Source organism: Oncorhynchus nerka, linkage group LG25 (assembly GCF_034236695.1).
Source record: "Oncorhynchus nerka isolate Pitt River linkage group LG25, Oner_Uvic_2.0, whole genome shotgun sequence".
Classification (NCBI taxonomy): domain Eukaryota; kingdom Metazoa; phylum Chordata; class Actinopteri; order Salmoniformes; family Salmonidae; genus Oncorhynchus; species Oncorhynchus nerka.
The window spans coordinates 45,208,179-45,231,486 of record NC_088420.1 but is presented as its reverse complement, the minus strand read 5'-3'; the positions used below and the strand labels follow the sequence as shown (position 1 = coordinate 45,231,486).

Sequence of the window (23,308 nt, the reverse complement as noted above, 5' to 3'; positions counted from 1 at the left end):
ATCAAATTGTCCGGCAGGGCTTTAGAAAAGAGGAGACAGAGAGGCATTTGGTTCATGTGATTTCATGCCACATCTGCAACAGCTAATCTGATGGAAAGTTTCCCCATAATACTTTTCCCTAAATTACATCCTTTTGAATATAATTAGTGTTTGTTTAAAGTGTTTGTGTGTTTAAAGTGTGTGTGTGTGTGTGTGAGAGAGAGAGAGTGTGTGTGTTCCCGCAAGCAGGGATTCCATTCAGACTCTGAACAAAGCAGTATACTCTTGGTTTAAAATTGTTCCTGGACAGCCGTTTCCATGGATACTCTTCAACAACTCCTCCACCCCTCCACCTTCCTCCGTCCCCTCTACACACACTGGACAATTCAACAAACGTAAGACACAGAATTGCTGCTCAGTCTCAGTAAAGCATAGGCCTTTAGTTCAACACAGTACCATTCTGTGTCTAAGGTCACAGCAGAGCACAGAGTTGTCGATCTATCATGTCTGAGTTTTGAAGAAGTTTGAAGCAGTGGAGAGTAGAATAGAATATCATGTAATAGAATCCTTAATGCCCCATAGGTGAATTTGCATGGCAACATAAGTAGGCCTACATACATCTTGTGGGAGAGGACAAGTTCCTCTTAAAAACCTATCTATCCTGCACCTGGGGTGTCCTTATAGTCCTGCTATGTTGTACACATGAGGAGTAATGGTTTTATTTTTGATTCATTATGTTGTTTGGCAGGCCAGATACACTTGGCTGCTGCTACAGACAGACAGACAGACAGACAGACAGACAGACAGACAGACAGACAGACAGACAGACAGACAGACAGACAGACAGACAGACAGACAGACAGACAGGCAGACAGGCAGACTGGCAGACAGACTGGCAGCCAGCATGGTGGCCTCAATTTGATAATAAATAACATCCAACTGCACAATGAATCTAAACAATCTGTCACATAAACAGCCAAGGAAGAAAACACTGTGGAGACGGAAAAGAGTAGAGTTGGGAGTCCATTATGCAGCAGTTCATTGATGCTATAGCACTGTTCCGTAAAGTAGAACCACAGATTCTTGACTAGAGAAGAGAAGAGCGGAGTACAATGCCACGCCTGTTTTCTCTGCACTGCTTTTACAATGGCACTGATTCTCTCTTCTCCCTTTTAAACTCCATCTCTCTTCTTCGTCCGAGTGTCTCTCTCTTCTCTCTGACTGGCTGCCTCTCTCTCTATTCTCTCTCCTTCTCGAATGCTGACTACTTATCTCTGACCACTTGTATTCTCTCCCTCTAGACACAGAGTTACTTTGCTAAGAATATCACAATCCTGTTTGTATACTGCCTTATTTACACGGTGCATTGTATGTGTTCCCAGCATTGAGTCCTGTCTATTGGGCTCCAGCAGTGCTCTGCAGGCATTCTAGCCCAGGATCCAAACTGATATGCCCCCTTTCGTGGAGTGAGATGATAGTGAAAGGGATCATATCACGTTGGAGACCAGGTTAAAGGCATTCGCATCTAATGATCACAGATGGGTTGAACAGTTGCACAAGACAACGTTGTCAGGATTGTATTCTAAGGCTACATCCCGATTTTCCAAACTTCTCCCAAAGTGTGCACTTGCGCACTCACTGTCATGGATTTAAAACCATTGGATTGGCATAAGCATTGGCTGGAGGCAGTTTCCACCACTTTTAAATCCATGACTGGAAGACTGCAAGTACACACTGAGAGAAGGGTGGAGAATTGGAATGCAACCTAAAACTCACTAAGTGTGTGGTTGTATCACAGAATCAACTCCCTAGCTGGGATCGAAGACAACCATCCAAACCTTCCACCATGGGGATCTAGCTAATGACAGAACACCAGAGGGCAAATCCACAGGTTCCAACAACAACTGGAAAACATTTATTTAGGTTTGAAGTTTTCACAGCAGGAAAAAGAGTTGAGATTGTTGTCGAGCCAAGAATTGTACCAGTTGAGAGAGGATTCATATAATTCTTTATATTAATCTTTATAGAGGAAGTCACACATTTACATGTGGTTTCACAATGTCTGGAAAACACAAAAGACGCTTCTCCGGTTTAAGATTCAAGACCCTGGTAATATTTTGAACCAGGCCCCTAACCATAAAATGTCTCAGAGTACGTGTGCTGATCTAGGGCCTGTTTTAGCCTTTTAGATCATAATGAATAAGATGAAACAGACAGGAGGGCTTGATCCTAGATCAGCACTCCCACTCTGAGACCCTTTTTGAATACAGATCCAGGCCCTTCGTCGTTCTCCCCTGAAATGAAGACACCAGTACACTTCTACACATTTAGAGATTCATGCTGACAATATCACTCCTCTACTCCTCCCACTCCCTCCTACAGTCTCATGCCACTCTTAAACCAAACGGAACACAAACAAAACAGTCATTCTCGTGACATGCAACTTGAAACATACAGAACGATAACACATTGAAAAGAAGAGCGTTTTTTTTACAGCAATATTCAATGGTGAGACGCATGAGAAGAAACATCTGTAGGATATATACATTAACTTACAGGAAGAGCCAAAGCTCTGTGTTTTATTCACAATATTTACACAGTTCTAACAGCGGATGAAGGAAGGAAATGTGTTCCTGCGTTCTCCAGCTTTCCCAAACGTAGCTTGAAGAATTTCCCAATACCTCTCTCATTTGCATGACTCCTTTGAAAGATATGAACACATTACAAACAGTATGTCCATATATCACGTTACATTTAACAGACCTAGGTTCAAATACTATTTGAAATCGTTTTACATCCTTTTAAGAAATGGGCGATTGAGCTTCCCTGTTGCAATGGAACCAATATATTAGTCGCAAAAGTGCAAACCCCACCCATCTGACACTCCAGGCAGACTAGATTTCAAAAAGTATTTGAACCCAGGTCTGCTCTTATGTTTAGTTTGGCTAGGTCCAGTCATAAATAGACTATAAAGCTATGTAGGATTGCAGAACAATGCTAAGAAAAGTACCAACAACGATTCTGTCCAGAATACAAGTGGACAATGGCAGGTTTGACTGCAGTCTGGAGACTAATTTCAAGGAGCGAAGCAATGTTGACTGGAGCTTTACAAATGATCCCAGACACACACACTCTTCTCACTGGGTCTCAGTGATATAGTCCCACTATTGCTTTGATCAATCAGCTTTACTACAGCTCTACAGAAATTTCTGAGGTTCCAGCGCTGTCCACTTTGCCTAACTGCTCGGACCTATAGGCTCAGTAGGCTGCAGGGGAATGGCAATGACGTGAGTCAGCACAGCAAGTGATTCAATAGCGTTACTGTCGATTGTGGTTCAGTACAGGTATGTATTGTACTGGGGACAATGGTGACAGACAGTTCCAGTCCCAGTAGCAGCTCAATCAATCAATCAACCAACCAATCAATCAACCAATCAGACGATGGAGCCCTTGGAGGAGGACAGGTGGATGGACTGGATGCGGATGCCCAGGGTCTTCTCCAGGTCCAGCAGTACGTTCGTGGCGGGGCTGCCTGGGGGCGTGTCGTATAGCAGCGTTTTGAAGGGCTCCAGCTCGATCAGCACCACCATGTTCTTCAGGAAGTAGCCCTCGATGTAGGCAGCCAACTCTGGGGAGTCCAGGAACTGATAGAGCGAAAGGTTGGAGAACAGATGAGTGTTACCTAGTTTGAGATGTATGCCAAACCTTTTCATTTTTGCTCACACTCACACACATGCCTACAGTGCGTACTGCAGTAGCACAGACAAACACAGACACCTAGCAGGCAGGCAACCACAGGCAAAGATTTTTACACATGATCACACGCACACTTACGGCCTCACACACACACACACACACACACACACACACACACACACACACACACACACACACACACACACACACACACACACACACACACACACACACAGTAGACATGCACATGGCAACCCCCAAACCAAACCATCCACATATACATCCATTCTCAACTCAACCCGACCCTCTCACCTTGGTGTGGCTGTAGATCTCCACACAGGTTTCTGTGTTGATGTTCTTAGAGCAGATGACCTCACAGTGCCTCTGCAGCGCCTCCAGCTGGAAGAACTTGGCCGCTGACAGCAGCTGCACACACCAGAAAAGAGGAGTTATAGCCTGGTAGCATCTATTTGTGCTGCCTTAACGACACAAATCTGGGACCAGGCTAGGTAAAGTCTTATATGTTGTTGGACATATATTGTATTAGTGCTTCTCATGAACTGTGACAAATAGAACATTAATCTTCTCATATCAGGTATCTACATTGATGCATCCATATCAGATTCACTGCATTGTAGAGGTTATGACTCAGCACGACTGACAATGTCCAGGAGTGAGCTACTGTACCAGTCTTACCTCCATAACCTCTGTGTTTCTGATGTGCAGATGCTCCGTCCCACCGCAGTACAGGTATTGCATCACCAGCTGTAACAGTAGTGAGAACTGACGTTTACACAACGTTCATAAAACCTAGACTCAGTCGACCTGGAAATGGATTTGTCATGGGAAATAATGTGGGTTCTTTTTGTTGTTGTTGTATGAACAGTCCATTTTGAGAACGTATCACAACATTGTATGATCTATGCAGGGCCGTGCACAGACCTTTTAAGGGGTAGGTGCTCAAACAAACAAAAGGGCACCCAAAAAAAAGTTGACTTTGATTATTAAGTTACATAAAAGCAATAGATGGCCAAATATTAATGGCTAATTAAATGACCTGTGTTGGGGAGTAGTGAACTATATTTAGTTCAGCTAGTAATTGAACTACATTTGCCAGTAGCTTGGTGGTAGCTTATCTAAATTCAAATCCACTAGTGCTTTTAGTAGATAATGACATTTTTGCCATGTAGTGGTGTAGCTAACTACAGGAACTAAACAAGAGAATATGGGTAAAGTAGGTAAGAATTGACTTTCCTTTTCAGCATCAGACCTGCCTAATTCTCACTTGAAACAGAGTTGTTGTGTTTAATAGGCTAAATGGACACATTCTGTTAACATCTGACCCAAAAATGACCTATTCATGCAATTTGTAGTCTACGACATTTCAGATTTACATATTGAACATTTAAGTAGTTTGGATGTAGTGAACTACTTTTTCAAAGTACCTTTAGTTAAGTCAACTATATGTTTCTTAAGTGTAGCTGTAGGGTAGCTTAACTTCTTCCAGTGTGAAGTGATTGGTAGCTTGGTAAACTATATTTTCAGAGTAGCTTCCCCACACTGTAAATTACACATATTTAACAATGACTTGCGGGCAGTGGGTTCAGCGCAACAATAAAAGGGCACTTTAGAAACTGTAAGGGGAAAGTGGCATGTGGTCTGCACAGATAGACCCCGATCTGTGCATGTGTCTGGATCGTTTCTGGATCTATGTATCGATAGGATCAGATTGTAAGGGGAAAACAGATATCTAAGTAAACAGAACGGTCGTTTTCTCTTTGAACATACCAGGAATATGTTGTATTTGACGTGGCTGATTTCAATACATGTGTTTTCAGCAGCTGGTCTGTTCGCCAGAAGAGACTTAAACCTTGAGGAGAGGAGCGAGAAAGACAAGAGATAAATACAAACCAGATAGAGAAAATGAGGAATTAGAAACCTTATCTTGGTTGATATTACCGTAGTAAACCTTGATTCACAATCGTTTCAATCATGGTCTTTACACTTCACCAATGAAAACCGTAATCACTGTTGTGATCAAGTCATACACTGTATTCTATGGTACAGAGTAAAACACAATGACTGAAAAAAAAACGTGTATTTTACGGGAAGGAGAAAGTAATGGTTCCCATCCATTTAAATATGATCCAGGTTTTTACAAGGCCCCTCACACATACCACCAGATCTCCAGAACACGTCAACAGAGCATTTGTCAAGGACATCCACCATCTTGCGACAAGTCCTCACTCACTGTATGACCTATCGGGTCAATCATCCTTAATGACATGTGACAGGAACTGAAGTGAGAGTATTCTTAGGGTCCCAAAGGCCGGAGAAAATGACATTATGGATCAACGCACTGACAATATAGACACAGTCTCTACACATATCTGCAGTCAGTCATATTGTTCATCATTGTGTAGCCAATGTGCAAACGCTGTGCGTGTGGGTGTGTGTCAATGGTGTAAGCAGAGTACAGATGGCGCAAGTATCCAGATCTATATGGTGAAACACAAGCACATTTGAAATATAGGGATCAAATGACCTCGGCATTAATGGTTTTGAGTTATGTATGGGTAGTTGGGGACAGGAGTGTTTAGTGACCTGATCAGGAAAAGCTCTCACTTTCCCTCAGATAGATTGGGGGGAGTTTATACCTTTTCACTTACACTTATCCAATCATTTCAGATCTAGGGGCAAGGGGAAATGTAGGAATATGCCAGGATGAAGTTTAAGCCTATCCAAGATTAGAAATCATGATTGGAGAATCTCTGTTGAAAGTGTGTTTTAGTCCAGGACTAGGTTAATCTGTGTCCAGAAAAACTTGCCCTGTGTGTCTGTGTCTGTCTGTGTGTGTGTGTGTGAGAGAGAGAGAGTGCAGTGCAGCGTTCTGACCTGCCAGAGGCGGTGAAGAGCAGGACTTTGTGGGCGTAGAAGGGCTTGCCCTCCACCAGGAAGGTCACATCTGACATATCCTTGTTGTTCAGGAAGTGAGGGTCTGGAAGGCACACAGATTCATCATGCATTCCAAGTCACTTCTGAATACCCAGTTTATTACTATCTTTAGCCACCAGATGGCACATGTCTATGTTCATGTGAATCTGTGCACTATATATACAAAAGTATGTGGACACCCCGTCAAATTAGTGGATTTGGCTATTTCAGCCACACCCGTTGCTGACAGGAGTATAATATTGAGCACACCGCCATGCAATCTCCATAGACAAATATTGGCAGTAGAATGGCCTTACTGAAGAGCTCAGTGACTTTCAACGTGGTACCCTTTCCAAATTCGTCAGATTTCTGCCCTGCTAGATCTGCCCCGTTCAACTGTAAGTGCTGTTATTGTGAAGTGGAAATGTCTAGGAGCAACAAAGGCTCAGCCGTGAAGTGGTAGGACATACAAGTTCACAGACAGGACCACCGAGTGCTGAAGCGCATAGTGTGTAAAAATGGTCTGTCCTCGGTTACAACACTCACTACCGGTTCCAAATTGCCTCTGGAACTGTTCATCGAGAGCTTCATGAAATGTGTTTCCATGGCCGAGCAGCCTAAGATCACCATGCGCAATGTCAAGTGTCGCCTGGAGTAGTGTAAAGCTCACTACCATTGGACTCTGGAGCAGTGGAAACACCTTCTCTGGAGGGATGAATCACGCTTAACCATCTGGCAGTCCGATGGACGAATTTGGGTTTGGCGGATGCCAGGAGAATGCTACCTGCCCGAATGCATAGTGCCAACTGTAAAGTTTGGTGGAGGAGGAATAAGTGGCTGGGGCTGTTTTCATGGTTCGGGCTTAGCCCCTTAACTCCAATGAAGGGAAAACTTAAAGCTACAGCATACAATTAATGACATTCTAGACGATTCTGTGCTTCCAATTTTGTGGCAACATTTTGGGGAAGGCCCTTTCCTGTTTTAGCATGACAATGTCCCCGTGCACAAAGCGAGGTCCATACAGCAGAAATAGTTTGTCGAGATTGGTGAGAGCACAGAGCCCTGACCTCAACACCATTGAACACCTTTGGGATGAATTGGAACGTCAACTACGAGGCCAAATCGCACAACATCAGTGCCCAACCTCACTAATGCTCTTGTAGCTGAATGGAAGCAAGTCCTCGCAGCAATGTTCCAACATCTAGTGGAAAGCCTTACCAACAGAGTGGAGGCTGTTATAGCAGTGAAGAGGGGACCAACTCCATATTAATACCCAGGATTTTGGAATGAGGTGTTCGATGAGCAGGTGTCCACATACTATTGGTCATGTAGTGTAATATGTAGAAGTCTAGCTATTGCTGCAAAGTGTCAAAATCCTAATTATAGTGCTCACCCAGGCGTGAGGTCTGTTTCCTCTTGATCTCTGTGAGTTTGGGGATGGGGTATGGCCCGTAGCACTGGGTGAAGATCACTGACAGCTGCTGGCTGATTACCTCATTCTGGAACATAACAGACAGGAGGGGTTAGACATCAGACTGGTTTTATACACTCCTACCCACAATACATGGGTATTTAAATACAACACTCCATACCCAGTCTCTCCCATCACCCACAAACCATTAGCTGGTCGGAGGTCAGCGCTTATGCGAGAATTTAGTTCTGGGTTCCGAGATTACTCCATACCCATAATTTAAAAGGCATATTCATGTAGAGATATCCACTACCACATTCACTAACAAATCTTCAAATATCCCAAGTCACAAAGGCGACTAACTGATCAAGCACAGTAGCTCACAGTCAACCATTAGTAAAGGCCACTTGCAGACATCAGGTGACCCACACCCTTTATCTGTGGATGGGGTGAGTATCACACTGATGTACTGTAGCTATAATGCTGTTGTATGTGCTGTATATCCACATGACGATGATAAACATAATATGTCGGGCTTGAGTGTGAGACGTCTCTAGGGACAGAATGGGCTTCTCCTGTTGGAGGGTGTGTCTGAGTCACTGCGTTTTGTACTAGAGCCTATGGGAGAGAAGGTAGAGGGGTAGTAGCATGCACACACCCGTCTCGCACACTCGCATGCATACACGCACGCGCACACACACGCGCGCATACACAATGGACCGGTGCGCTTTATAGAACAATTCCCCTGTGTATTCAACAAATCTGCCTCCCTGCACCACGCTAGCATGACGCCTCCAACATCAATTACCAGCCACTTCACTCCACAAGGAGGTTCATGTGTTTTTTTTAACTTTCCAGGCAGAGGCTGAGCTCTCGTAGTTGTACAAACAAAAGCTATTAAAATGTGTCACATGGATACCTGATGTATACTCTCCTGAGAGACACAGTAGAACTACTGAAACATAACACAGGCAAATTCTCATATCACATTGTGAACAGAAAAACAAATGTACAAATGTTCTCTGTGTCACTCCCTCTCTGTTGTGCGACAGCCTTCCCTTGTGTGTGTTAAACAAGGAGAACAAGGAGGTGTGAATAGACTGGCACACACTCAGTCTGGCTAGAGGAAGATGAATGTGTTCTACCTTGAAGTCACACATCATTAGCAGGGATATGACAGGACAAACAGTGACGGGGTCCCTGGGGTCTCAAAGAGATGGGGTCACTGCCTCTGCCATAGATCAACCCTGACAGGGACAAGGGCGGCTGCTGGAATGGGGCAGGAGAGGGCAATGTGTGTCCATGTGTGTGTTTGTGTGTGTGTGTGTGTGAGAGAGAGAGAGAGAGAGAGAGAGAGAGAGAGAGAGAGAGAGCATAGGTGTGTGTGTGCTGAAGTGTGTGTGTGTATGTGTGTATTTGTGTGTGAGTGCCCATGTGCATGTGTGTATTCATCTGCTCTCTCTCTCAGCAATAATGCACATACCCTACTACATGACAGGCCAAAAGTTAGATTGGAAATGAAAGGCATTCTATTGTGAGACTCAAAATAGGAGATTCTAGTGCTAATATATTACAGAGATATTCTGTTGGATCTAATGCTGCAGTGAATCTTGAGGAGAAAAAGAGAGGAGGTGGGTTTTTCAAGAATGGGTACTAAGTTATAACCGGAGGGCATAAATCATAAATCAAGGCACTAATTGAAATGGATTGGGCCTCTGGGTGATTCTGTCAGTCACTGTGAAGCTACGGGCTGTATTACATAATCACAGGAAGACAAATAGGTTTGAGTTCCAAATGGAACCCTATTCCGTATTTAGTGCACCACGTTTGACCAGGGCCCATAGAAGGAAATTAGAACAACTATAGGTTATCTCTTCAGGGTCTGGATGTGAGACATGATTATCTTCACTGTCAGGAGAGAAAAGGAGACAAAGAGGGGCACATGGAGATGGAGACACGGGACAGAGAGTGATTGTGTGTTGGGATCTGATGACAACCTTCACATTGTGAATTGCCCTTTGAAATTCCTCTAATGTGTGTATTTTTGGTATGATCCTCCTGCAAAACTAATTTCCCTACACAACAAATATGGTTGAAAGTTGACAGAAAGTGGAATGTGGATATGGAGAAAAGCAGAAGGCAGACAGTGACATATGCGCCCGACTCAGAGTAAGAGTGCTGATCTAGAATCAGTTTTGCCTTTCAGATCATAATGAATAAGAGGTGGGACCTGATCCTAGATCAGCAATCGTCTGAGACACTTTTTGAATAGAGGCCTGATATCCAGTCACCTTGCTGGCTCGTAGGATCTGAAACAAGAGTGGCAGGCCATGGGTGATGAGCTCCTGTGTGTACTCCTCCTCCTCGATACAGCTGAACTCCTTGAGCAGGCCCTGGATCAGTGGTCTCCGGTGCTGCAGGAAACATGTCCGCAGAGACTCCAGCCAGGTGTGCAACGTCCAGGGGACCCCTGAGACACACCAAGAGGCATTATGTATTAAAAAAAGGTTCCAAATGGGTTCTTCGGCTGTCCCCATAGGAGAACCCTTTTTGGTTCCAGGAAGAACCCTTTTTGGGTTCCAGGTAGAACCCGTTTGTAGAAAGGGTTCTATAGAACTCATTTATAGAAAGGATTCTACATGGAAGGCAAAAGGGTTCTACCTGCAACCAAAAACAGTTCTTCAAATGGTTCAGCCGAAGAACCCCGTAGCCCTTTCCTGCAGTCAATGACCAAAAGCGCCCTCTTTAGCCTCATGGGTGGAATGTTTAATAATTCAATAATAACGTCTTTTAAAATTTAAACTGGACGAATATCCGGTGTTTCTATGTCAAACAGTTTTGTTCTATTTCTGTCTTCTGTGAATTACAGTACCAATCAAAAGTACTCATTCAAGGGTTCTCTTTATTTTTGCTATTTTCTGCATTTTAGAATAATAGTGAGGACATCAAAACTAGGAAATAACACATGGATTCATGTAGTAATCAAAAAAGTGTTAAACAAATACAAATATTTTTTATATTTTTATATTCTTTAAAGTATTCACCCTGACATCTTTGCACATTCTTGGCATTCTCTCAAACAGTTTCACCTGGAATGCTGTTCCAAGAGTCTTGAAGGAGTTCCCACATATGCTAAGCACTTGTTGGCTGCTTTTCCTTCACTCTGCAGTCCAACTCATCCCAAACCATCTTGATTGGGTTGAGGTCGGATGATTGTGGAGGCCAGATTGACTCCATCAATCTCCTTCTTGGTGAAATATCCCTTACACAGTCTGGAGATGTGTTGGGTCATTGTCCTGTTGAAAAACAAATGATAGTGGGACTAAGCCCAAGCCAGATGGGATGGCGTATCGCTGCAGAATGCTGTGGTAGCCATGCTGGTTAAGTGTGCCTTGAATTCTAAATAAATCACAGACAGAGTCACCAGCAAAGCACCCCCACACCATCACACCTCCTCTTCCATTCTTTACGGTGGGAACCACACATGCGGAGATCCTCCATTAACCTACTCTGCTTCTCACAAAGACACAGTGGTTGGAACCAAAAATCTCAAATTTGGACTCATCAGACCAAAGGACAGATTTACACCAGTCTAATGTCAATTGCTCGTGTTTCTTGGCCCAATCAAGTCTCTTCTTATTATTGGTGTCCTTTACTAGTGGTTTAACTTTGCAGCAATTTGACCATGAAGTCCTGATTTACGCAGTCTCCTCTGAACAGTTGATGTTGAGATGTGTCTGTTACTTGAAATCTGTGAAGCATTTATTTGGGCTGCAATTTCAGAGGCTGGTAACTGTAATGATCTCATCCTCTGCAGCAGAGCTAACTCTGGGTCTTCCTTTGCTGTGGCGGTCCTCATGAGAGGCAGTTTCACCATAGCGCTCGATGGTTTTTGAGACTGAACTTGAAGAAACTTGAAAGGTTCTTGACATTTTCCGAGTTTTGACTGACCTTCATTTCTTAAAGTAATAATGGGCTGTCGTTTCTCTTTGCTTATTTGAGTAGTTCTTGCCATAATATGGACTTGGTCTTTTTCCAAATAGGGCTATCTTCTGTATACCACCCCTACCTTGTCACAACACAACTGATTGGCTCAAACGCATTAAGAAGGAAAGAAATTCCACAAATGAACTTATTTGCACACAAGTTAATTGAAATGCATTCCAGGTGACTACCTCATGAAGCTGGTTGAGAGAATGCCAATAGTGTGCAAAGCTGTCATCAAGGCAAAGGGTGGCTACTTTGAAGAATCTCAATTATATTTGGATTTGTTTAACACCTTTCTGGTTACTACATGATTCCATATTGTCTTCACTATTATTCTACATTGTAGAAAATAGTAAAAATTAAGAAAAACCCTTGAATGAGTAGGTCTGTCCAAACTTTTGACTGGTACTGTATCTTGTCAATAAACTACAAGAACTTTGCTTAACATTATAGACTTTAAGTGGCTGAAGTGTGAGTGATTGAAGTGAGAACACACTTAGAGAGCTCAGTGCAACTAGGAGACAAAAGGGAAACAAAACACAAGGTTGTTACACAAACAGCCAGGCCTTCATTCCAGTGGGAAAACGACAACAACACAGGCAGAAGATATATAGCTAACCTCATGTGACTGGGATGCAATGACCCCAGATTATTAGATCTCTTAGATTACAATGTATAGGGTGAGAATGTATATCTAGTATACTGACAAAGGCTGCACGTATCTATACTGTAACTACTGCGAAGGCCTACAGAATGTATATGTTGTTTAGAAATAATAAGACCATGGGTGAAAAGTCAAACATCTGTAGATCGTTTCCTGTTGCACGGTCACAGACATGCAGTTGACAACTTGACATGTTACTGATCTGGTCTATTGATTGTTTGTTGAGCCTCTATACCAGAGGAGGCTGGTGAGGGGAGGATGGCTCATAATTATGGTTCAAATGGAGTGAATGGAAAGGAAACCATTTGTTTGATACCATTCGTTCCGTTCCAACCATTAACCTGTCCTCCGACTTAAAATGTCACCAGCCACCACTGATCTATCCCATATAGATGGACTATCCCAATAAAGTGTTACTAAGTATGCACTCACCCAGGCTGCGTATGTCGATGGTGATATCCACGTGTCCGTGTTCAGAGCTGTGGTACATGGCCTCTCTCAGGGCCTTGAGCTTGGCCTTGCCTGTCCGGACCAGGTCCAGCTGGGAGGGGCTCCTCTCCTCCAGGCCCCTCTCCTCCTCTGTCCCCTCAGCCAGGATCTCCTCCAGGGACAGCACGTCCCCTTTTCCCTTCTCTGTCTGGGACAGCAACTTACGGAACACGTTCCTGTACGTGGAGGATAGCAGACAGAAATATTTGTTAGTAGTGACAGTTGTGATAATGTAGTGATAATGCAAGGTATGATGATGTCAACACAAAACGATGCAATGTGAGTGTGTGGGGGAGGGGGGTGTCTGGTGTGTGTGTGTGTGTGTGTGTGTGTGAGGGTGGTTTGAAAGATGTGTTTCCTCTGTAAAGTGTTTTGATCATACTATGTAAGTGTTACCTGTGTCCATGTGCTGCTGCTAGACTGTAGGAGTTCAAGTCTCCCTGAGGGGCTGTAGAGATGCCATTACGGTACATAGTTCCCACCATGGGGTCTGCTCCCCGCTCCAACAGCAGACTGACCAGCTCAAAGTTACCTAGGGGGAATAGAATGTTGCCTGTCAAGTTCCGGGTCAAGTTGAGCTGAGAATGTGTGTATGAGGGTGGTTTGTTGCAGATGTTGTGTGCGTGTGTCAATCCATGCATGTGTACATGAGGCCGTACTTGTGCTCTTGTGTGTGTGAACATTTTCGCTAGTGTGCCTACAGATGTCAAATCTTAATTTGATCACCTTTTTGTTGCTGAGAAGTGTGCAGGAAATGCAAACTTGTAGTGTATTCAAGGTTAAAAAGGCTTCAGAATGTTGTAATTTCCACTTAAAAATATCCCAAATTGACTTTCCCTAATGAAAAATGTATCAACCCCTACAAGAAATGTCCATTAATTTGAATCCACATAATAATTCACATTTCCTGTTGCTTCAGGATTATTCTCCTACTGTAGCAAACTGACTCAAATTAAGATCCTACATCTGTATATCTGCAAGGTGTCTGTGTGTGTGTGCGCATGAGTACGCTAGATCTCCCAGAAAAAGAAAACTTATAACAGTGCTGAATTATTTCCCCAATGCGGGGCCCTGAGATTTCTCTAGGCAGGTGGTCAGCCCAAAATCCAGGACCTATTCATAACATCCCACTGCATCTTGTGGTTATTATCAGCAGGGCCATCATGATGTAGGCCACATTGGTTGTGCAAGGTCGGCTGCAGGCTGTCAGAGGCATGCTGTTCCAGTAGTGTACCTGCAGCGGAGGCCAGCTGTAGCGGGGTCTCTGTGTAGTTCTCCATGCCATCCTGTAGGGAGCCCTCTACGCTGGCCCGAGCATCCAGTAGCAGCTGTGGAGGGCAGTGGGTGAGGCAGGGTTAAGGCAAGGGGGAGAAACGAGGAGTCAGACTTATCCTCACTCTCTGAAGGGTTGGTATGAGCATCAGTGTCCCATCACCAAGATAGACTCAGACAGCACAACCTGAACCACATACTGGATAGTACAATTTTACAGCCTGGCAGAACAGATGGCTTGGGAAATGGAGTGTGAAATTATGAAACTGAAAAGCCCCCAACCAAATCTGACTGAACATTACAGGTGCTTAGGGAAAGTTCTACCCCAAAGAGCCTGAACACTAAATCAGCATTTATTCAACCACAAATCCTGTTTTTCTTCTTTCCGCCCATGTGATTTCCATGTACTTCCGAAACCCCTCGATGAGGCTATGGAAAAAGTCCTGCTACACCTTTTCATTGAACAAGTAGAGCTAATTAGTTTTAGCAGTTCAATGGAAAGATCGTTGCGATGTTGGTCCATTGTGTTTAATAACCATTAGCAATGTGGACAAACAGATTGTCCTGTTTCCATTAAGTTAATGCAGTGTGTGCTACGTGCACTTCAGCAGGAGGAAGTAGAGAATCACACAATCGTTCAAACTAGTACATTTCATTTCAACCAGTTTCCATTGGGTTTTCAAGCTCAGGTCACTCAGCATTCAATGACATTTAATAGACATTACATAAATAGGATTAGGAGAAAACACATTTTAGCTGTTATTATCACCATTTATGTCATGATAATAATAACCATGACACCAAGATTGGGGTCAGTTCCATTTATATTCAGTCAATTCAGGAAGTAAATCAAACCTCTAAATCCAAATTTTCTCAATGCTTTTCAATTAAGATTTTTTAAAAACATTTTATTCCTGAATTGTCTGAATTGAAATGGAATTTACCCCCACCCTGCATGACACTATATGATGCACAATGAGAGGTGAACAGACAGAAAACACAATGAGGTGAGAAAGGATGACATCACTACCTGCACAACAGGGACATGTCCGTGTAACACGGCGAAAGTGAGAGGTGTCCCCTGGCGTGTTTCGGGGTAGACTGAGGGGTGCTTGTGCACTGTGTTTGGCACCTGGGAAGTCATCAGGGAGGTTCAGGGAAGAGAGATATAAAGCCATTAAAATTCTAGTCTATGCAGCAAAGACAAGCAACTAAAGGAGGGTGTCTAAAGGAAGGAGAGCTGGGTCGTATTCATTAGGCACCAAACCGGGGGGGGTGATTGAAACAGGGAGGGTCTACTTGGACTTACAGACAATAAAAAAAGCTAACTTTTGTTTTCTGCTCGCTTTTAAAACTTTTTCCGTTGCATGCCCTAATGACTACGACCCTGAGGTAATTAGCTAGTTAGCCTGCGGCAAAAGCCGACATCCTGCAGATTTTGTTGCTAAACCAACTCAGTCGATTCTGTCTAATTCTGCTTAACAGTGTAGTACTCAGATACTTTCCACTTTTCAATCTTTTCCAGCCTTGGTCTGTCTGTCTGGAGTCCAAGGCTGACCTAAGTTGACCTAACCTCAGTAACTAGACCACATTTCCTCTCAGGCAGACAGTCAATCAGGGGTTGAGACAACAACTGGGAGCACATGAATGTGAGGCTGTGAGCAGAGACCCGTGAACGAAGCACACACGATTCCCTCGAGCAACTCTCAGAGTCTCTGAAGCGGACACTCATTTTGAGCTTTTCTCTAATGGACTTTTCTCAAATTTGCTTTGCTTTAATTGACTTTTCCTGACCTTAATTACTCTGAGGATACACAGAGGCAGAAGTAACACATGTTTATTCTATTTGACCTGGTGTGTGCAGTTCTTCAGAAATACCGGAAGCAACAAACAGTGTCCTGTTGCCTAATCAATCAAAACAGTCACGTGCTCCATTTAACTTTATTTAGATGAATCATTATGAACTCATTGCGATGATAACGAGCGTTCAAAATAACCAATGACATAAACCATCCTCCGCCTACTGGAGTGTTGTGTTGAGTGCTTTGTTCTGGGGTTACCACTGTCATGGCCGACATGAATTCTGACGTGATGGCTGGTGGGTTCCACAGTCATGAGGTGACTCAACAAGACTAGGACTAACAGGCATAGGCCACCATTACATGTAACTAGGCTACAACCAAAGATCCCCCAAAGCTTACCTGAGAAATGCCTCAAACATATAGTATTGAATGTTCTCTTTTCATTCTTTGTACCAAAGGAATAGCTAAAAGGTGAGCTTACAGTTATGTCTGTGTAATTCAACTGTAAACAGTGTGTCATTAAATTGTGTACAGTAAACAGCATGGCGGCCCGTGCCTCATGATTATGACCCTCTTCTCACTATACATACAGCATGGCAACAGGAGAGGAGTGGGGACAGATGAGGGACAACACAATCTGGGTTTTCTCCCGTCTCACAACACATAAATTGGAATGATCACGCCAAACAAGACAATGACCATAGGAGTTTGCAAGACAACACAAACAGATCTGGGAACAGGCTACATACATATCATTCTAGACAACATGGTGTTGTCATCATCACTGACCTCACTGTTGATGTCTGCTCCAGCGTCCAACAGCATCTGGACCATGGCCTCGTCCCCTCTCACACAGGCGTACATCAGAGGGGTCATTCCCTGATGTACATCAGAGGGGTCAGGGGTCGGAAGATACATTGGTCACATTACAGTTAGGGTTTTGTTTGACAGATAGTCCAGATGTTCAGGGTTATGTGAGTTGAATAAAGCAGATATGAAGCAGTATGACAGTGGATGGCTGCTTTACACTGTGAGTTTGACCATCTGGGTTCGAATACGCACAGTTTCTCCTGTGCCCTACAATACTGTGTTAGCTCGTGGAGCTAAAGCCTAGGCATTACCTCGGTGAGCTAACACAATTCTTCAGGTCTTAGACAAGGTTACTACTCATCATGCGAGCGTGGTTCACCAAACTACCGCAGATACATGAGCACAAGTCAAAGCCATCAACACATGGCAACAATCCTCAGCTTGACCTGTATCTGACTTCTTGGATTTGCTTACAGCACACTTGGACTCCATGTTTGAAATTTCCCCCTCCAGCCACTTTGATTAACTACAGTAGCGTGTGGCGTTGATCATGGAAAACTCAGAGGAGTAATGTTCTGCAGCTCCCTAAGACACTGGGAACAGTGTGTTTCCAATGGGCTCCTCAGTCAGTCTAAACATCAAAGGCAGGAGGCAGTCTGGAGGGAATGAGTTGCGTTCTTCAGCTCAGAACAGCCTCAAACTAAAAACTGAAAATGGAATGTTGCTGGTTCACTAGCAACATTGTGTGTGTGTGTGTGTGTATACACGTTTCACTAAATTTGTGAGTACCAGACATTTTTCCAGTCCTCACTAGTATAAAAAGGCTATTTTAGTCGTAGAAGTTGTGTTTAGGGTTAGAGTTAGAATTCTGGTTAGGGTTGGAATTAGTTGTCTCATTTGCAATGGTGCCCTGAGGACAAAAATTCCATCAACACAACAACATTTTTAAAAATGATTGACAGATATACTGTCACAGCTGGTAATCGTTGTTGGGGGATCATATTTAAGTAGCTGTTTTTCCCACCTGTGTTTGTGGGATATTGTTTATGTGTAGTTGCATGTTAGCACTCCATTGTCGTCACGTTTCGTTTAGTCTTTATTGTTTTGTTGTGTGGTTCACTTATGTCTAATAAAAAGATGTGGAACCCAGATCACCCATGTGTCAAACGATCGTGACAGAATATCCCACCACAACAGGACCAAGCAGCGTGCCCAGGAGGAGAGGGTAACATGGACTTGGGAGGAGATTCTGGATGGGAAGGGACCCTGGACTTGGGAGGAATCCTGGAAGGACAGGATCGCCTTCCTTGGCGGGAGACGCAAGGAGAGAAGGGGGGGACAGCAACAACGCCGGGGTTCGTGGCCACAGAGAAAGCCCAAAAGGCAGCCCAATTTTTTTTTTTTGGGGGGGGGGGGGGGGCACATGGGGTGGTTGGCGGAACTGGGGAGTGAGCCAGAGCCTGTGTGGGAGTCGATAGAAAGTAATGAGAGATACCGGAGAGAGGTTATGGAAAGGAGTATGCTGCAGCGCAAGCGCGTTGGAAAGCGCCTTCTCAGCCCGGCACCATCTGTGCCAGCTCTACACACCAAGTCTCCACAGCCCATAACGTCCTGTGCCAACTCCTCGTACTCACCGTGCAAAGTGTGTTAAAGTTCCGGTACAATTAATGCAGACTATACGCACCAGGTCTCCAGTGCGTCTTCACAGCCCAGTACGTTCTGTGCCAGCTCCACACACCAGGCCTCCAGTGCGCCTCCTCAGTCCGGCACTTCCTGTGCCTGCTCCCCGCACTCGCCCTGAAGTGTGAGTCACCAGTCTGGCGCCACCTGTGCCGGCTCCACGCACTAGGCCTCCAGTGCGTCTTCCCAGTCAGGTGCGTCCTGTGCCGGCTCCACGCACTCGCCCTGAGGTGTATGTCACCAGTACGGTGCCACCTGTGCCGGCCCCACGCATCAGGCCTCCAGTGTGTCTCCCCAGTCCAGAGCTTCCGGCGACGGTTCCCAGTCCGGAGCTTCCGGCGACGGTTCCCAGTCCAGAGCTTCAGGCGACGATTCCCAGTCCAGAGCTTCCAGCGACGATTTCCAGTCCAGAGCTTCTGGCGACGTTTCACAGTCCGGAACCTCCAACGACGGCCCACAGTCCAGAACCTGCTGAGACAGTCCACAGTCCGGAACCTCCTGAGACGGTCCACGGTCCGGAACCTCCTGCGATGGTCCACTATCCGGAACCTCCTTCGACGGCCCATGGTCCGAACCTCCAGCTCCAGGGCAGGAGCCTTCCTCTGCACCGATGCCCAGTCCGAGCACGGCGTCCAGTCCAGCTCCAAGGCAGGAGCCCTCCTCTGCACCGATGCCCAGTCGAGACACGGCGTCCTGTCCCACTCCATGGCAGGAGTCTTCCTCTGCACCGATGTCCAATCCAGGGCCGGTGTCCAGTCCCGCTCCATGGCAGGAGCCTTCCTCGGTATCTAGGTCCAGTCCAGGCACAGTGTTCAGCCTGGCTCCATGGCTGGAGCCGCGGAATGAGCGGGTTCTTCGGCCCGCACCAGAGCCGCCCCCGATGCTGGCGGGATGAGCAGGTTCTTCGTCCTGCACCAGAGCCGCCACCGATACTAGACACCCCCCCTAACCCTCACTTTATGTTTCAGGTTTTGCGCCAGAGTCCGCAACTTGGGGGAGGATTACTCTCACGTCCTGACCAGAGAGTCCTTATTTTCTATGGTGGAGTAGGTCAGGGCGTGACTGGGGGTTAGTCTAGTTTATTATTTCTATGTGGGGTTCTAGTTTTGTTTTTCTATGTTGGTGATTTTGTATGATTCCCAATTAGAGGCAGCTGGTAATAGTTGTCTCTAATTGGGGATCATATTTAAGTAGCTGTATTTCCCACCTGTGTTTGTGGGATATTGTTTGTGTAGTTGCATGTTAGCACTCCATTGTCGTCACGTTTCGTTTAGTCTGTATTGTTTTGTTGTGTGGTTCACTTATTTCTAATAAAAGATGTGGAACTCAGATCACGCTGCACGTTGGTCCAAGTATGCTTCAAACGATCATGACATATACAGTTGAAGTCGGAAGTTGACATACACCTCAGCCAAATACATTTAAACGTAGTTTTTCACAATACCTGACATTTAATCCAAGTAAAAAATCCCTGTTTTAGGTCAGTTAGGATCATTACTTTATTTTAGGAATGTCAAATGTCAGAATAATAGTAGAGATAATTATTTATTTAAACTTTTATTTCTTTCATCACATTCCCAGTGGGTCAGAAGTTTACATACACTCAATTAGTATTTGGTAGCATTGCCTTTAAATTGTTTAACTTGGGCCAAACGTATCGGGTAGCCTTCCACAAGCTTCCCACAATAAGTTTTGGCCCATTCCTCCTGACAGTGCTGGTGTAACTGAGTCAGGTTTGTAGGCCTCCTTGTTCGCACACACTTTTTCAGTTCTGCCCACAGCTCTGTTCTGCCCAGTTGTGTCCTCATTATGCCATCTATTTTGTGAAGTGCACCAGTCCCTCCTGCAGCAAAGCACCCCCACAACATGATGCTGCCTCCCCCGTACTTCACAGTTGGGATGGTGTTCTTCGTCTTGCAAACCTCCCTCTTTTTCCTCCAAACATAACGATGGTCATTTATTTTTGTTTCATCAGACCAGAGGACATTTCTCCAAAAAGTACAATCTTTGTCCCCATGTGCAGTTGCAAACTGTAGTCTGGCTTTTTTTATGGCAGTTTTGGAGCAGTGGATTCTTCCTTGCTGAGCGGATTCTTCCTTTCAGGTTATGTTGATATCGGACTTGTTTTACTGTGGATATAGATACTTTTGTGCCTGTTTCCTCCATCATCTTCACAAGGACCTTTACGGTTGTTCTTTGCGGGATTGATTTGAACTTTTTGCACCAAACTACATTCATCTCTAGGAAACAGAACGCGTCTCCTTCCTGAGCGGCATGATGGCTGCGTGGTCCCATGGTGTTTATACTTGCGTACTATTGTTTGTACTGATGAACGTGGTACCTTCAGGCTTTTGGAAATTGCTCCCCTGGATGAACCAGACTTGTGGAGGTCTACAATTTTTTTTCTGAGGTCTTGGCTGATTTCTTTTGATTTTCCCATGATGTCAAGCAAAGAAGCACTGAGTTTGAAGGTAGGCATTGAAATACATCCACAGGTACACCTCCAATTGACTCAAATTATGTCAATTAGCCTATCAGAAGCTTCTGAAGCCATGACGTCATTTTCTGGAATTTTCCAAGCTGTTTAAAGGCACAGTCAACTTAGTGTATATAAACTTCTGACCCCCTGGAATTGTGATACAGTGAATTAGAAGTTAAATAATTTGTCTGTAAACAATTGTTGGAAAAATGTATTGTGTCATGCACAAAGTAGATGTCCTAACCGACTTGCCAAAACTATAGTTTGCTAACAAGAAATTTGTGGAGTGGTTGAAAATCGAGTTGTAATGACTCCAACCTAAGTGTATGTAAACTTCCGACTTAAACTGTAAATATATTACATCAGGTTATTACAACAAGTAATAATAGAAACAATTGCATACTTCAATTAAATGTAACAACAGAGTTTAAAACTGCCCTATCGGCACCGGGAATCCCGGTGTAATTTGTTTTGTAAAGTATTCCCTAACTGTGGTGCCTTAAAACTAAAGGCGGATTGACCAACTTTGTGGAGACCAGCGAGATCTCAAGAGTTAATCCAGGGGGTGTGAGTTAACCAACCATGCAAACATATTTTGATATTTCAACAGTGAAGTGAAATACACTACATAACCAAAAGTATGTGGGCACCTTCTCGTCGAACATCTCATTCCAAAATTATGGGCATTAATATGGAGTTGGTCTCCCCTTTGCTGCTAACAGCCTCCACTCTTCCGTGAAGACTTTCCACTAGATGTTGGAACATTGCTGTGGGGACTTGCTGCCATTCAGCCACAAGAGCATTAGTGAGATTGGCACTGATGTTGGGCGCTTAGGCCTGGCTCGCAGTTGGCGTTCTAATTCATCCCAAAGTTATTTGATGGGGTTGAGGTCAAGGCTCTGTGCAGGCCAGGCAATTGCTTCCTCACCGATCTCGACAAACCATTTCTGTATGGACCTCGCATTGTGCATGGGGGCATTGTCATGCTGAAACAGGAAAGGGCCTTCCCCAAACTGTTGCCACAAAGTTGCAAGCACAGATTTCTCTAAAATCTAATTCTTTGCTGTAGTGTTAAGATTTCCCTTCACGGGCCTCCCGAGTGGCGCAGTGGTCTAAGGCACTGCATCACAGTGCTAGAGGCGTCACTACAGATCCGGGTGCGATCCAGGGCTGTGTCACAGCAAAGCCATGACCGGGAGACCATTGGGGCGGTACACAATTGTCCTAGCGTCGTCCGGGTTAGGGGAGGGTTTGGCCGGCAGGGATGTTCCTGTCCCATCGCGCTATAGCAACCCCTGTGGCGGGCCGGGCGCAATGCACGCTGACACGGTCACCAGTTGGACGGTGTTTCCTCCGACACATTGGTGCGGCTGGCTTCTGGGTTAAGCGAGCAGTGTGTCAAGAAGAAGTGTGGCTTGGCAGGGTCGTATTTAGGAGGATGCATGGCTCTCGACCTTGGCCTCTCCTGAGTCCGTACGAGGGTGGCAGCGATTGGACAAGACTGTAACTACCAATTGGGGAGAAAAAGGGGTTACAAAAAATAAATCAAAATAGATAAATTCCCTTCACTGGAACTAAAGGTGCCTCACCTGAACCATGAAAAACAGTCCAAGACCATTATTCCTCCTCAACCAAACTTTACAGTTGGCACTACGCAGTCGGGCAGGTAGCGTTCTCCTGGCATCCCCCAAACCCAGATTGTGATGGTGAAGCGTGATTCATCACTCCAGAGAACGCGTTTCCACTTCTCCAGAATCCAATGGTGGCGAGCTTGACACCACTCCAGCCAATACTTAGCAATGTGTCTGGTAATCTTAGGCTTGTGTGCGGGTGCTCGGCCATGGAAACCCATTTCACGAAGCTCCCGACAAACAGTTCTTGTGCTGACATTGCTTCCAGAGGCAGTTTGGAACTCGACCGTGGGTGTTACAACCGAGGACAGACAATTTTTGCTCTCTACGCGCTTCAGCACTCAGCAGTCCCATTCTGTTAGCTTGGGTGGCCTACTTGGGTGGCCACTTCGCGGCTGAGTCGTTGTTGCTCCTAGACGTTTCCACTTCACAATAACAGCACTTATAGTTGACCAGGGCTGCTCTAGCAGGACA

General features: G+C 44.9%; 1 protein-coding gene across 2 annotated transcripts in view; it reads right to left on the bottom strand.

Moving 5' to 3' along the window:
- Window positions 1–1,970: 1,970 nt before the first annotated feature.
- The window catches only part of btbd11b (BTB (POZ) domain containing 11b), a 125,639-nt gene continuing 104,301 nt past the window's right edge, over window positions 1,971–23,308 (bottom strand). Inside the window, exons 6-17 of one of the 2 annotated variants that reach the window (XM_029634580.2) lie at window positions 17,024–17,113; window positions 15,463–15,564; window positions 14,395–14,488; window positions 13,557–13,692; window positions 13,104–13,336; window positions 10,312–10,490; window positions 8,003–8,108; window positions 6,571–6,673; window positions 5,464–5,545; window positions 4,372–4,440; window positions 3,988–4,101; window positions 1,971–3,623 (exon numbers count right to left, since the gene is read on the bottom strand). In XM_029634580.2, the coding sequence (XP_029490440.1) occupies window positions 3,414–3,623; window positions 3,988–4,101; window positions 4,372–4,440; window positions 5,464–5,545; window positions 6,571–6,673; window positions 8,003–8,108; window positions 10,312–10,490; window positions 13,104–13,336; window positions 13,557–13,692; window positions 14,395–14,488; window positions 15,463–15,564; window positions 17,024–17,113 (1,518 nt within the window). In that variant the 3' untranslated portion in view covers window positions 1,971–3,413. The remainder of the gene's footprint in view (window positions 3,624–3,987; window positions 4,102–4,371; window positions 4,441–5,463; window positions 5,546–6,570; window positions 6,674–8,002; window positions 8,109–10,311; window positions 10,491–13,103; window positions 13,337–13,556; window positions 13,693–14,394; window positions 14,489–15,462; window positions 15,565–17,023; window positions 17,114–23,308) is intronic. The other variant, XM_029634581.2, reaches the window with a different exon arrangement.